Source organism: Medicago truncatula, chromosome 5 (genome assembly GCF_003473485.1).
Source record: "Medicago truncatula cultivar Jemalong A17 chromosome 5, MtrunA17r5.0-ANR, whole genome shotgun sequence".
Lineage (NCBI taxonomy): Eukaryota > Viridiplantae > Streptophyta > Magnoliopsida > Fabales > Fabaceae > Medicago > Medicago truncatula.
Genome location: NC_053046.1, coordinates 39,844,353 through 39,859,038, shown reverse-complemented (window position 1 = coordinate 39,859,038; position 14,686 = coordinate 39,844,353). Strand labels below are relative to the sequence as shown.

Genomic DNA, 14,686 nt, shown 5'->3' with positions numbered 1-14,686 from the left:
ATATATATATATATATATATAGAGAGAGAGAGAGAGAGAGACACCCGCATAAAAATTATGATAGATGAAAAAAAGATATCCCTCTACAGACTCAACCATAACTTCATAAATAACTCAAAACTAAGGTTAAAATTGGTTCCAACAAAAATAAATCCATGAACACAAGAAAACAGAGGATGGACTTACAAAAAACAGAGGAACCGCACCAGACTCACCCAATTCGCAAGAAACAGAGGAACAAACCCCAGCTCGGAAAAAAAAAAAAAACGACGGGAAGAGGTTTTAGACTTTTGGGAGGCGGGGAGGTGTGAGAGGCGATGAGAGAAGAAACAAAGAGGTTTTGCCTCAACAGAGGATTTGCGTGGGGAAGAAGTAAATCGTTCTAATTTCTGTTTTTTATCGTTTAAAACCTTGGCTTTACCAAAATCCGAACCGGATCCATTAAAATTAAAGAAATTAGGCTTTTTTTTTTGCTAAAAGGCTAAAACCCAACCCAAATTAGCGAAAAATTTGCAGAGGAACAAAACCCACCCTTTCTCTTCCGAACCCAATCACCCTGTTCCCACTCAGATCGTCGCACAGAAGAGTGGTTCTTAAACATAAGATCACATGATCCTCCGAAGTGACTCTAAATCTTGCATACACTGCTTATGTGGAGCAGTACTATTATGGTTGGTTTAAGAGGTTCACTTGAGCAATGGTATCCTTGGTATACATGCAGACTAAAGGAGACCATACTCCATATTAAACATTCTTGGAATGAAAACTCAGACTTCTAGTCTACAAAGATAATATTTACATTGTAGGTGATGATTAGATTGAAAAAGCGATTCAAAAAAGGAGAAACAAGTGACGCGGTTCAAAATGAAAGACCCTGGAAAACTAAAGTACTTCCTTAGGGATAGAGGCTGCCTACTCTATACAAGGCATTGATATCTCCAAAGGGAAATATGTCCTAGGAAATGCCACAGAACCGAGGACTTTCCTATAATGTAAGTACGAACTGTACTTGATCATCATTACAAAATAATATTCACACTTCTTGCCTCACTTTTCAGGCCATTGCGGCAATCTAGACCAAATGAGCATGAGAAAATTCAACTTACCCACCACATTAGCCCGACACTAACTCATACAAGGAACAATTTTTTTTCAAAATAGGAATAAAGATCTAGAGTATGTCATAACCTGGTTTAGCAGCATCATTGAGCAATGGTGACTTTAGGGGCTTTGAATTGCATAGATCAAACAACAAGGGAAAAACCATATTAAAGAACTCTGGATTGCCAAAGGCTTTTATAACCTGAAAACATACATGAAAAAAGATTAAGCATCTAAATATTTAAAAATGGCTGAACTTACAATAGGTATACATGATTCAAGAACAAACATGTGTTGAGATTATTGACAATTTTATGATTTTAGTTTATCAAGAAGGTAAACATCAAATAGTTATCCTCAGCTGTTCTTCATAATTTTTTTATCTCCCCCAACCACAACAAAATGTACAAGTTAAACAGGAAATAGACATTGATCCTTAAGTTTGTTGTGGTCGATACATCTGTCAAACACCAACTTTCCAAATATGCTAAAACAGTGGGTTTTCTGGTTCAGTAAGTCTAAACATGAAACTAATAAACAACCAAATCAAAACCATTTCTAACTAGGACGAGTTGGCTTTATAGTTTTGCCATGTGCCATAACTACAGATAGACCATTTATTCAATATCTTTCTTGATGAATGATAACATCAAATAATAACCACTGCTTGATGGTTGTCGCAGTTTTCATCTAAAGCTTGACTTCATTAAGGTTCAGTTTAGGATGTCACTAATCTGTATTAGTTTAGCGCTTGAAGTTCGCAGCACTACTAGTTCGTAAGTTGCTGATCAAGTAGCCTCTTGTTTTATCCGTTTATCGTCTTGTTTTTGCTGAAGCATCGGATAATGTTCTCAACATTCAGGGAAAAAAAGTCCGACCAGGTCAAGTTACCGCCTAGCTACATTAATTTATTCAATAAGGGGTGGTAATTTAAACTGAAGGGTCCTATACCCTATTCCTAATTATGTTTGCAAAGTTCTAGTACAAGCTAACTCCTTTTGTACATTTAATCATCTCTCTAGAAAGGTTTCAGAGAAAGCAGGGCTGTTAAGAACTCACTCGATAACTGACTATTAACAATGAGAATCATGGAATTATTAATGCTTACACAAGAGACATAATTACTATCTCACTTTTCACAGTGGACATAAAGTTGTCGCAAAGCTATTTTGCAAAGACCAAGGACAATCATTGGTTTCGGAATAAATATTTATCCCGAAGGATAAAGCTTTTCTCAAAATACTTTGTAGCAATAGCACCCACAATGAATAACTTGCCTGTTCAAGAGAGGCAAATGCCGCTTCGCGATATTTTTTCTCCTTTTTGGTGCAGGCTGATGATATCAAATTCAGAATGGCAATGGAAGAGGCAGAACCATCAGCAGAAATAGCTTTATGGCAGGATGTAGATAGAGAACCTACTGCTAGCAATAGCACATCTTTTCCCTGTTATATGCAGTAAGTACATTTCGTCTACAATTAAATTTTGAAGATAATCTTTCCTGTAACATTAAAAACTTAAGTGTCGTCATACTCGATAAACTAGTTTTTTTGTTTACCTCCCATAGGCGACCGGGAATTTCCTTTATAAGAGACTGAAGCAGAACTTCTTGGTGAGAAGAAAGAGAATCACCCAAAACTTCACTGAGCTTACATATAGCCTGTGCAGACTGCACGTACAACAGCATAAAATAAGCAGACATCTAAACACAAATGACCAAGTTTAAATCAACATAAGAGCAAGGGCTAAAAAGATGGCAAAATTCACAACTAACTTTTTTTTTCCTTGCCCATGACGATGATGACATACCATCACAAATCAGTGAAACAATTTCACCTAAGTATAAATTGAGAGTGATCCGTTCCCCACTTGTATATTCTTCCCATAGCTCTTCAAATTGGCTAGAAATATTGGTATCATCCTCGAATCTGCATACATTTTTTTTTTCACGTAAGCATCATTTAAAAGCAGACAAATTAGCTGGTGGTTCTGGCCAACTTTAAAGTTTGGAATCTTACAACAATTTACATCTTTGTACTCATTTACCACATTTAAGTATAAATACCATTGTGGCCCCCACCTAATAGCTTAGGCTTTTAGTAGTTGTGGGTCCTTGAAATGGTTTATTCTTTTGAGAGCTGTGTCCACATTGTTCAGATTAAACAAAGATTTTAGCAACAGAGATGGTATAAACCATTCCCAGGAAGGAGGCATATAGAATTGTAAAACTATTCCCAGGTCTCCACCTAACCATTTTACTATAAGACTTGCTTGGCTTGGAAAAATGTTGTTCAGTTTTCATTTCCAATTTTCACCTTTAATTAAAAGGTACTGGTTTATTTTCAATTTTTTGTATAAGAAGCAGGAAAAATAAAACTTAATTTGTTTTCAATGAAAGTTATTGTATAAGCACCATATTTTAACAAAGACGACCACGTTATCATAATACACTAAATGTATCCCAAGAGCAAATAAATCATTGCAGTCAATGGCAAAAACTAATACTAATACATATGATTTTTTTAGTGTTGGAATATATCATATAAAAAACATCTTATTATCCAGATTGAATTATAGGGGAATGTAGTTCAACTTAGATTATCTCTAAGCATGGGTTGTCATATTTCATTATATATAATCATTGCATCCTTATTTGATTAGAATAGTATTGTTAGTATAAAGATTACAGTTTTTTATTTTGTAATAATACCAACCAATCACTTATACCAATATTAATATTTTGGGTATTCATTTCTCTCCTTATATACCATAAAGATTAAGTCACATAACTTCAATGATAAATCACATAAAAAAAGTTACAAAGGATGTTCCTAACCTTGAAAGGAAGACAACTGGAATGATAACTGCAAGATACCCACCAACAACATCTGTTGCCCTGGAAAAATAGCTCTTTAAGAGAAATGCGCATGCAATTTGAGAGGTTTTGTCACCAGCACTCAAAGCTGCAGTATCTTCAATAAGTTTCTGGGCTTGTGAGACTGGTATATAATTCAAGACTTTTGCACAGGCACCAGCAAAGGCACGTTTTGCAGCGGTACTTTTTTCTTCTTTAACGACGGAAAACAACAACCTCACCAGCATATTAGCATATGGCTTGATGTCAACACCAACACTTTCAAGCAACAAGGAAATGAAATTGGCAACACCAACTCTGCACAGTTACAGAAAGCATCCGTAAATATGAGACAAATATGTACTAAAACCTATGAATATAACAGAAGTGCTTTGGTCAGAGCCAATAGTGCAATATACTGAGATTACATTTATAAGGATTAGAAATTAGAAAGCTGTACAATACATTACATGATTGTGCAAGTAAAAATTACATGTAAGGATCTTGAATGATTTATGCATAAGCACCGCCGACACTTCAAATTGTCAATATTAAGAAGTTTCCTATACAAGCCAAGGGTATTATTGTAGAAAATGTAGTTCTATTTCCCTTGCAATAATAACGTTACATAGGCAGTATAATTAGCCTAGAGAGAGTACAACAGTTCATGAGACGAGACGGTAATTAACAGCTGGCTGTTAGGATCCAACATAAAGGGGTGCAGAACAGATAGAGATTGACTGGAATTAATTCCAAATCCATCACCAACAATTATTTGTGCATACCCTAGAAGTCAATATAGATCTATAGTCCTATTTTATACATTGTATAGTTCTGTACACCTAAAAATAAGACCTGACTAGCCCATTCAACAGGTTGACACAATAAAGCGAGATGTTATATAAAATATAGAGTATAAACAGGTACTCCAACCAATATACAAACTGAAAATAAGGCCAAACCAGAAAAGAATTAACTACAACATGAGAAGCACAGCGCTCCCCTAATGACTTACACCAGTGATTACTTACTGCAGATGCCCTTCAATGGTTCAACTGACCATTATATCCAATGCACACAGCAAAAAATGCATAATAGACCAATCTATTTAATCCGGTCCATTTTTTGCTACTGACAATAATGGGCCCTTGTATTAGAATATCCAACCTCTTGGAACATCAAATTTAGAGAAGAATGATGAGAAATCTTAATAAGCCAGAAGAGGGAGAGAAACCTAGTGAGGCAGAAATGGGAGAGACTTAAAATACTAAAGATTGGGAAAGCCCAAGTCTGATGTTGAAAAGAGATAAAGTCTAAAAAGAGTTTATAAAAAAGGTGACATCTTTCACCTTACAATCCGGTTTTGTAAGAATGTGATAGGCCAAATATATAAACCTAAACTAAATTACTAAATGTAATTTTTAGTGGTGGTTCATGGTAGATCAACTACGACAATGACCCGCATTAGAATGTCAGCTGAAAAATAATATAGCTCGAATAAATTCCCATGTTTAATTAAGAAACAAAATTTTTGTTACTACAAAAAAGATGAAAGTACTTAATAATTTGCATGTCTTCCATAATACAAAAAAGGAAAGGCTAAGAAACATGAACAAAGTGCATCAAAACAATAAGCATCAAGCAACAATATCAAAAGGATGAAAATATATTGGTATGGCAAACATTGCATCATAAATCATCTACTGTTCAATATAAATCCTTCAAACCTTTTTGTAGTAAGCCCCTTGAATATCAATACAAGCTCCTCTAATTTTAAAGGGAAAATGCAAGAAGAAAATAGAGGCAGTTCAAGTAGACAGACAATGCAAAAGAAAATGTATCAGATGTCATAGAATGTTAATAACAAACCTAGTGTTAAGACCCACACCAGATCGCACTAAATGAGCAAGCCGTGGGATCAATGTGTCCAATGATTCTGCATCAACAACTTTTATACACAAGTCTAAAGTTTCCCACATAGGAGAACCTTTGGCAATGGAAATTCTCAAACTTTCAAGCTTCTCTGACTTAATTCCAACATTTGCTGCGTGAAGCTGAAAGAGATACAACATAAAAGCATATGAATATGCAAAGATTAATAACCGAAAATTCAAGGAAGAATTAAATATATCAGTCAACAAAACCTCAACATAATTGAGCCCCTGGTCTTCTAGGCTTGATAAACTTTCAAGCATACAGCACACTAAATCAGACAAATGGGGACGGATTGCAGTTCCAGCGTGCTGAAAAGAGACAAAAAGAGAGAATTGCTCGGATTTATTTCAACGGAAGAAGAAACGATTGAAATAACAGAACTTTAATATGCCGTCATAATTAGCTATTCAACTTGTACAATGAAAAAAAGTCAAAATACATATAAACTTCATTATGAAGAAAGTGATAACCAGCCGAAACAAACAAATATGCAAAATTATGCACACTATTTAAACTTGTTGTAATGTATTGCATTTGCAGGTCAGCATTTGTGATGCTTATTAGAGTAAAACTGCAATAGTTTAGCATAGGTTTACTCTAATAATAATATGCTTACTTCAAAATAAATTCTACAAGCAATTATCATGCAAATTATTATTTTCATTTTGGTTTAATAAATTAAAAAGTACAAGAGTGCAGATATGAGACAAATATGTACTCCACACTCACTCTATTATATTCAACACTCACTCTATGAGACAAATATGAGACATATTTGTCTCATATGAGACAAATATGTACTCCAAACCTATGAATATAATAGAGTGAGTGTGGAGTACATATTTGTCTCATAGAGTGAGTGTGGAGTACATATTTGTCTCATATTTATGGATATTCCAAACCTTTAAGATATTCATAGGTTTAAGTACATATTTGTCTCATATTTACAGAAAGCATATTTGTCTCACAGATTTAAGACTTAATGGCATAGCAAGATATTCCAAACCTTTGTAAGCTTCATTACAACTCCAATTGATGCCTTCCTAACACTGTCAACTTTGCTTAATATACCTTCTGCAAGCAAAAAAGGTAAAACAATATCCATTGCTTTGTGCGCATCTGACATGTCAGTTAGAGAGATATCACAGAGCCTTGTCGTCAATGACGTTACAGAACGGCATAGTTTTTCACCAGAAATTCTGACAGTTTCCTTAATGTCATCCATAGCACGAAATGCCCCTGACCATAATCTCTTTAAATGCTTTCCAACCTGTGGGTGGTGGAATATGGAAGAAAAGCATGCAAATGAGAATAAGAACATATTGAGATACTCCAGATATATTAATATTAACTGGTGCTAAGGTTGCAATACATTAATATGATTACACTTTTCTCGTGTTTTTAGCTCTCCTTTGAGTTTTACATTATTTCCTGACTGAATGTTTATGAAGACATATACCGATGTAAATATGGAAAGACCAAGCTTATAAAATGTGGAGCGGTCATCAACTCAGTTACTGAGCCAATGGGTCTTTGGTCAAACCACTGTCACTGGTTGAAGCAGTGTGTGTGTGCCATAAAAATCTTATTTTCTATTTTAAAAATTCATGCAACTCTTCAATAAATATTTGCAAATCCCTTGCTAACTTTGTGGTTCTAATATGCAACATCCTTTATAACTGTTTGCAATTTTAAGAGAACAAAAAACCACTTCATTAAATTATGAACTATTAACAAAATCAAAAGATTTCATAAATTAAATCACTTCCTTTACAATTGTATAGAGATGATGCAAAAATCTAAAAACAAAAATTAAAAATACAACAACAACAATAATAGTAATAGTAGTAGGAAGAATGAACTGTCCCCAATACCAGTTTTGAGACCAAACAAGTGTTTAAACAAAACCAGCCAAGTCAGATCAGGTTTCAGAAGTTATCAACACTTCAGATCTAATAGCTGCTTGGAGTGATCATATGACCAGTTGCAATGCACGCCAGTTCTTTTTAAGTTTTAACACTGGAAAAGACATGTCTAGAATTCAAAAGTTCTCTAAGTATGATGCTTCTAGGTTTATATATTTTGAACCCGAAATATTTAGAATTAAATGGTATATTTTTCAACAAGGGATACTTATTTAGATTCTACAAAACATCATCAAAAAGCTTTCAAATTGTATTAAATTTCTTAGACTTGATATACTTAATGAGAACTTTCAATTTTGGATTTGTAAATTGCATATTTCACAAAGTTATAGAAAACTAGACTTTCAATTCCCCTTAACGAGAACATATTTTAAAGTTAACTCATTTGTGAAATGTTATCATTCAAACTGGCATAAAAATAGTTGAAAGACAATCCCTTTAACACTTCAAGCCCCTAGAACCCCACGTTTCGACAACAAATTAAAACCAAGTAAACAAATCCCATGAAGAATGAAAAGGAAGAAATGCATGACCAAATACCCTGACACTATTCTCCTTTGAGAAACATCAAAAACCAACAATACAGTAATAGCACAACACTTGTGAATTGTTTTACTGAAAAAACCTCCCCCATTATTGTGGTGAGGTTTCTGTCGTAACATGGCATTGCTATGATTTTAGGAATTTCAGGGCTATTATTCTGAGCTTGACATTCAAAATTAAAATAAAGAGTAATCTTAATTACCTCGAAAAACTTTCGTCCTTGAATAATATCTGCAAGGGCAAGACAAGATGCTTCACGTGACCGCCAAAGCCTGGATCCACATTGGACTAGTAAATCATCAATAATGAGATCTAAGTTTTCATCAATGGTTTTCTTCGAGTCAGCCACTAGTGACTTCCATATGTGTACCATTGCATCCTGAAGAGCAAAATAAAAAATGTAAGCAAATGAAATTTAGTGTATGAATTTGAGAATTCGTACATTCAGAGTATCATACATAATGTAGCCATCCAACGAAATAGGAATTGTTGATAGAAAAAGTTGAGGAAATTACAAAATACAAATGATTTATTTGAGAGTTAAAAGCGTTTAAGTTATGGGTTTTATATAAAAGGAGGAGAGAGAAAATAAGAAATTTGAGTATTATTAATAATAACTTGATAAGAAACTAATCCCTATTTATCGGGGTGCATAGACTAAATCCTAAATAAAAAGGAAATCAAGAAACAAACAATAACAATAATAAGTGATATAAAATCCAATTATAAGATTCAAAAGTTAAAACTAGAAAACTAAAAATCTTTGAGTTTGAAAAAATATTCATCCAGTAAAAGCTAATGAAGTTAACTGACAACAAAATATAGGGACATTGTGAGGTTAAGTGTACAAGTAGAAGCCAGTGATTTTCTGCCATTATGATTTTCAACCAGTGGTAGAACTTACCTGCACATTTTTATCAGGATCATACTGGTAGCGTACAAGCCTTGGAATCAAAGCACGTAAATGTGGCTTAAGAGCATCCCCTGCTTGCTTTGCTATTTTTGAGAAGCCAAAAGCAGCTGCTCTTTTTGAGTTCAAAGAAGCTTGATGATTTGCTAAATCCATAAACTTATAGATTAAGTCTGGCTGTCCCATCTCATTTGCTAAGCTACATAACTCCTTGTATGTGTTCAGTTTCCCTCCACTAGCAGTTTCACCAAGAGCCCCGTCTTGAAATACTTCAGAATCTTCAACAAGCTACATAAGATTTTTCAGGAATACAAGTTTAAAAAAAAAGGAAAATTAAAGGAAGAGATGGAAAAAAATACCCCCGTCCCACTAAAGAAACAATATAAAAATATAATAGAAAATTACTTTGATGGCTCTTTTCCGTTTGCCTGACCCAGTCAACGTATTCACAAGTGCATTCACCAAATTTTGTTTCATAGATTCATCACCTAGGTCATACACAATACTCATGCCTTGAGAAGCCAACTCTTGTGTGAGTTCATTTTGTTCACCAAGAAGGTGAGAGAAAGCCTCCTGCATTTACATTAAAATTGTCAAACTTGGATCTGGCTCCTCAAAAATTACTCCTACCCTTTAGGGGAAAATGTAAAGACTAGAGTTATTATGACTCTCGTGACCATTGATTGAAAACAATATCGGCTGAGATTAAAATCATATGCAAACATGTGTACAACGATTCAAATATTATGAATTGTTTGAACTTTGAATCTTAACCGTTGGTTTTCAAATCAAAATCATAACAACTCCTCACTTTCCCCTTGAAAGTGACTTCATGATAGTCACCTTACAGCAGCCAAATCTATCCTACTTGTATTGCAAGTTCCAAAATGCTACTACAGAATGGATATGGCGTCAAAAGTATCATATAAAGAAGGGATACAAATACTCGTATTGGAAGAAAAGTTTTGTAGTTTCCCGTTAACTAAAACTTCATATTCATTAGAATAACAAAGTTTGCAATATTATAATGGAACAAAAACTGACTCAAATCACAAATTACTAGAATCAATGGTCAACATGCACACACAACCATCTCTGTGGATTGTCAGAAGTTTGTGAAGCTTATAGATACAAACTGTTTCAAGATCGAAGGAAAAGCCCTACTCGACCATGCCCAGCAAATGATTTTAATAAGCATATTGCCTAATACTGTTCCAATAATAAACAATCCTACCCTACTGTACGCGGCCCTGCACTTCTGTTTTAATCTGGGCCTGAGCCCCACTATTCCACACTCCTGATGCAGCATAAAGCTACACCACACAAGGACAGTCAAATAAACTGAAACTGCTGTATAAAGTTCTTAAAACTGTTTGGCTGGGCAAACATAAAATTTGACTGGTTCTACTATCTGTCATTACAGATCGAAAGGACGGCGGATAGTGAACTGTTTCTCAAATAACCAAATCAAACTAGTGGATTAGGTTGGATAACACTACTAAAAACAAGCATAATATATGCTCAGACCACAGAATCAATATAGATGAATCAATAATGCCTGTCCCAAGAATATCAAGTGTATAAAAACACTTCCTATCATCAATAATATTCTAAACAATAGTGACCAAAAACTAAAAAATAAGGCAGACACAGATGACATGTCTAATAAAATTTATCTGAATTGAAAATCCCTAATAACAAACATCAACAATAATCCCAATGATGACATAGTATGCATTTAATATCTGACAAATAAAAGCACGTTCAAATTCAAAACTATTAACACCCAAAAGATAGTCCAACCTAAGGAATACAAGTTTAGCAATGATGCCATATATAAGAATAAAGTCTATTATTCCCAGACCATGCACTTGTCTTGGGCATTGTAATGTGACTATCCCCATCAGTCACTATGATTAAATTCTGAAAGAATTGGTGTCGACATCTTTAACAATATTCCTCGAGTTTGAATAAAGGCAAAGGAAAATTTCAAGGATCAGGCCCATCTTCCAATCCATTTTGACACTAAATAAACCCTCCGTGAAATATCTACTCTCTTTTAGCATATAAATACGGAAAAAATTATGGGACAAATATACAACTGAACCATCAGAAATGTATTTAAATTAAAGAGTTCAGTATCTCTGAACCATGTCTGAACTTGAAAAACAATACAATACAAGAAGTTTGATAAGTTACTAAAATGAAGTGGGAAGAAAATAAGGACACTTTTGGTTTCTAAATGCAAAACCTGAATTTCTGGAAGCATTTTCTGAATAATAGGATGATTTCCGCAGTACTTTGTAAGTGATACTAGCCAGACGGTTCCAGCACATCGCTCTTCTTTCCTGCTACTATACAAAAGCACATCAAAGAGCTTTTTGATAATTGCATCTCTTGCAGAAGCATGATATTCTGCACTATGTTCACTTTGTCCATTAGGAAACTGCTTTGACACACAAGAGTTTAAATCTCCCATCAGAAAATTTGAAGCAGTCGACAGAGAAGTGAAGTTAGTTCTGAGAATTGTGTCAGCATTGACAGGAACACCACCCCACAAAAAAGAAAGTGCCTCCCCCGCAGCAAAAAGAATATCCTCAGCCTGAAATTATGGTTACATACATGAAACACACTCTTCAACTCAAAAAGAAAACATTGGAAAAAAAGAAAAACAAAGAACTTAATGTAGAAATTTGGGGCCTAACTCATCCTTACAAAACCGGCTTGTAAGGTGACGAGTGCCTCCTCTTTATAAACTCTTATCAAGAGTCCTATCTTACTGATGTGGGACTAAATCCACCCCCTCAAAGCCAACACGAGGCAACTCAAATGTCGCAATTAGGCGACTGGGGGCAGATCGCAATAGAGGTGAAATTTCCAACACTTAAGCTGTTCTCAATCAAGATCAAGCATCCAAGAAAACCAATATCAAACTTCTTCAAAGAAAAAATTGAAAATGTAGAGAAAATAAAAGCAGCAAACTGAACATTCACTCTGATATAAATCACTGATTCATAACAAGGAAATCATATAAAAAAGGATGAAGGAGCATTTGAATTACCTTAGATCGACAAAGGCTGAAAATCAAATTTAATGCCATATCTAGATGTGAGGATGATGATTCTTTCACAGATATATGTCCAATGGATATGACGATCTTCTGTATTGCTTTAACATCATCACTTAAGAGAAGCTTGCTCAATTTATCATACAGAATTATTAGAATTCCATCTGCAGATTAATCAGAGACTCCTATAATTTCTTAACCAACAGCACAATAATTATTTATCTAACAAGAATTTAATCAGCATATATGAATTAACTTTACCTGAATTAGAATCATCAAGTGGAGGTAATGAAATACGTAGTCCGATATGACCTAATGCTTGCATTGCAACAGCAGCAAGAGCAGAAGTTTCAGAATTAACCACATCAACAAGGCATCTAAGTGTTTTCCGGAGAAATATTTCTGGCATCTGCCAAGATTTTTATGTACAATATTAGAAAACTAAATTTGAGATTGGTAGTCGGAAAAGATAGCGAGTAAAATGACACCAAATCTGATCTGAAATGTTTACGTTACATCATCTTTATAAGAAGGCTAAAGAGCCGTCAAGCTCTATGACACTATCAAGGTGTCTTATAACATTTGTAACAAACTCTACAAGTGTCATTAGAATATTCTAGATCACTAATTAACCGTGCAGTTGTTCTAAAAGCTGCAGCTAATCACTGCCAAAAAATTATAGGAGTGCAGTACTGAGCACGAACACTAGACACTGAGGTGGGCCTTATACATGTTAAAGGACCCCTTAGGGTATGATTAGAATGATGATACAGTTGAGTTCACCGGAGAACCCACCAATGGTAGCAGAAGAGGTGGTGGGTTATTATCGTAAGCCATGAAGTTGGACTAAAATCGCTTCTTGATACTACCTTATTAGAGAACTAAGTTCGAGAGAATTTGGGGGTCTGAGAATTTAAAGTAAAATGACCATGGTCTTGATAAGAAATGCTTACGGTACAATCATGCATCAGCATTATAAACACATGCGGAAGGTTATTATAGATTCACAACTCTGTTACACTATCTAGTTTTCATACAATAGTTTTATCTAACTCTGCAATTGTTATTACACTATTATTCGAGATCACTAAATGACTGTGTAGCTGTGCTAACATCTGCAAGCTAAGCAGTGCCAACACATTGCATGACAGCATTATAATGAGCACTGACACTATATGCAAACAAACACAAATCGAAAGATATGTATATTAAATACAATGACACAATTATCGTTAAGAGTCTCACAATGGATGAGATAATGCCGGAACATAAGTTTATAAGTAGGGGCAATCCTCGCCTTACAAATTGGTTTTCTAGGGTTGAACCCAAATTGTAAGAACTAATATACCCAAAAAGCGATATTTGAGTTTATTTGATATCTTTTTGCAGAAAATTCAATTTTTTTTTCAAAAGGCATGTTGTTCAAGATCAAAATTGCAACTACATGACACAAGTCATTTGGATAAAACCAACAACTTATGTAAAGGTATTGAAAACATAATAACCGAAAAAATTAATTAGAATAAATAAGTACAACAACAACAACCAAGTCTTATCCCACTAAAAGAGTCCTATAATTAGGGACGGAGGGAGTGTGTGTATATATATATATATGGGATTTGCTAGAACACACCCACTAGTTTTAAGGTGTATGTTGCTATAACACACCTTCTAAAAAAACAAGTGGGTGTGTTCTAGCAAATCCTATAGGCATTTGCTAGAATACACCCACTTATTTAAATACACCTTAAGGTGTAGCTTTGCTAAAACACTCCCACATAAAAACTAGTGGGTGTGTTCTCTCTCTCTCTCTCTCTCTCTCTCTATATATATATATATATATATATATATATATATATATGTGTGTGTGTGTGTGTGTGTGTGTAATTAGATTCAATTACTAATTAAAAAAATATGCAGTAAAATAAAACTTACAGGTGCTCTAGACAAATAATCTGCAGTTATATATCCTATTGCACAAAGCGCACCATGCTGAATCTCAAATCTATCAACAAATTAATTCAACATAAGCATAAACAAAATATGTTCAGAAAAGGTTAGTTCTCAGAAACTGGACTACAAAATTACAACACCAGTGCACAAACCTCGATTTGTGGGTTTGGCTGAATATTGAAGTCAATTCAAAAATAACATCAGATGTTGCAGGGAGAGGAAGAGCGGAAGACACAATTCCAAGTAAACATGCAATTGATTCCCGAGTGTCCCAATCCACATGACTCAGTAGTTGTTTAAGCCATGAAATTTTGAGAGCATAATGTGATGCTACCACCTATAAAAAGAAATTGTGTCAGAAAGAACACAAAGAAAGCAATAAAGAAACTATAACATCT

The 14,686-nt window shown here is 34.4% G+C and overlaps 1 protein-coding gene across 2 annotated transcripts in view; it reads right to left on the bottom strand.

The window, feature by feature from the left end:
* Positions 1–14,686, bottom strand: part of LOC11423254 (proteasome adapter and scaffold protein ECM29) — a 30,536-nt gene that overhangs the window by 2,598 nt on the left and 13,252 nt on the right. The window contains exons 16-31 of one of the 2 annotated variants that reach the window (XM_003617155.4): positions 14,441–14,625; positions 14,271–14,340; positions 12,597–12,744; positions 12,330–12,499; positions 11,520–11,870; positions 9,674–9,841; positions 9,263–9,556; positions 8,561–8,737; positions 6,897–7,160; positions 6,100–6,198; positions 5,825–6,009; positions 3,938–4,273; positions 2,876–3,029; positions 2,660–2,770; positions 2,379–2,546; positions 1,189–1,303 (exon numbers count right to left, since the gene is read on the bottom strand). In XM_003617155.4, coding sequence (XP_003617203.2) covers positions 1,189–1,303; positions 2,379–2,546; positions 2,660–2,770; positions 2,876–3,029; positions 3,938–4,273; positions 5,825–6,009; positions 6,100–6,198; positions 6,897–7,160; positions 8,561–8,737; positions 9,263–9,556; positions 9,674–9,841; positions 11,520–11,870; positions 12,330–12,499; positions 12,597–12,744; positions 14,271–14,340; positions 14,441–14,625 — 2,995 coding nt within the window. Of the gene's footprint in view, positions 1–1,188; positions 1,304–2,378; positions 2,547–2,659; positions 2,771–2,875; positions 3,030–3,937; positions 4,274–5,824; positions 6,010–6,099; positions 6,199–6,896; positions 7,161–8,560; positions 8,738–9,262; positions 9,557–9,673; positions 9,842–11,519; positions 11,871–12,329; positions 12,500–12,596; positions 12,745–14,270; positions 14,341–14,440; positions 14,626–14,686 lie in introns of those variants that run through there. The other variant, XM_039834431.1, reaches the window with a different exon arrangement.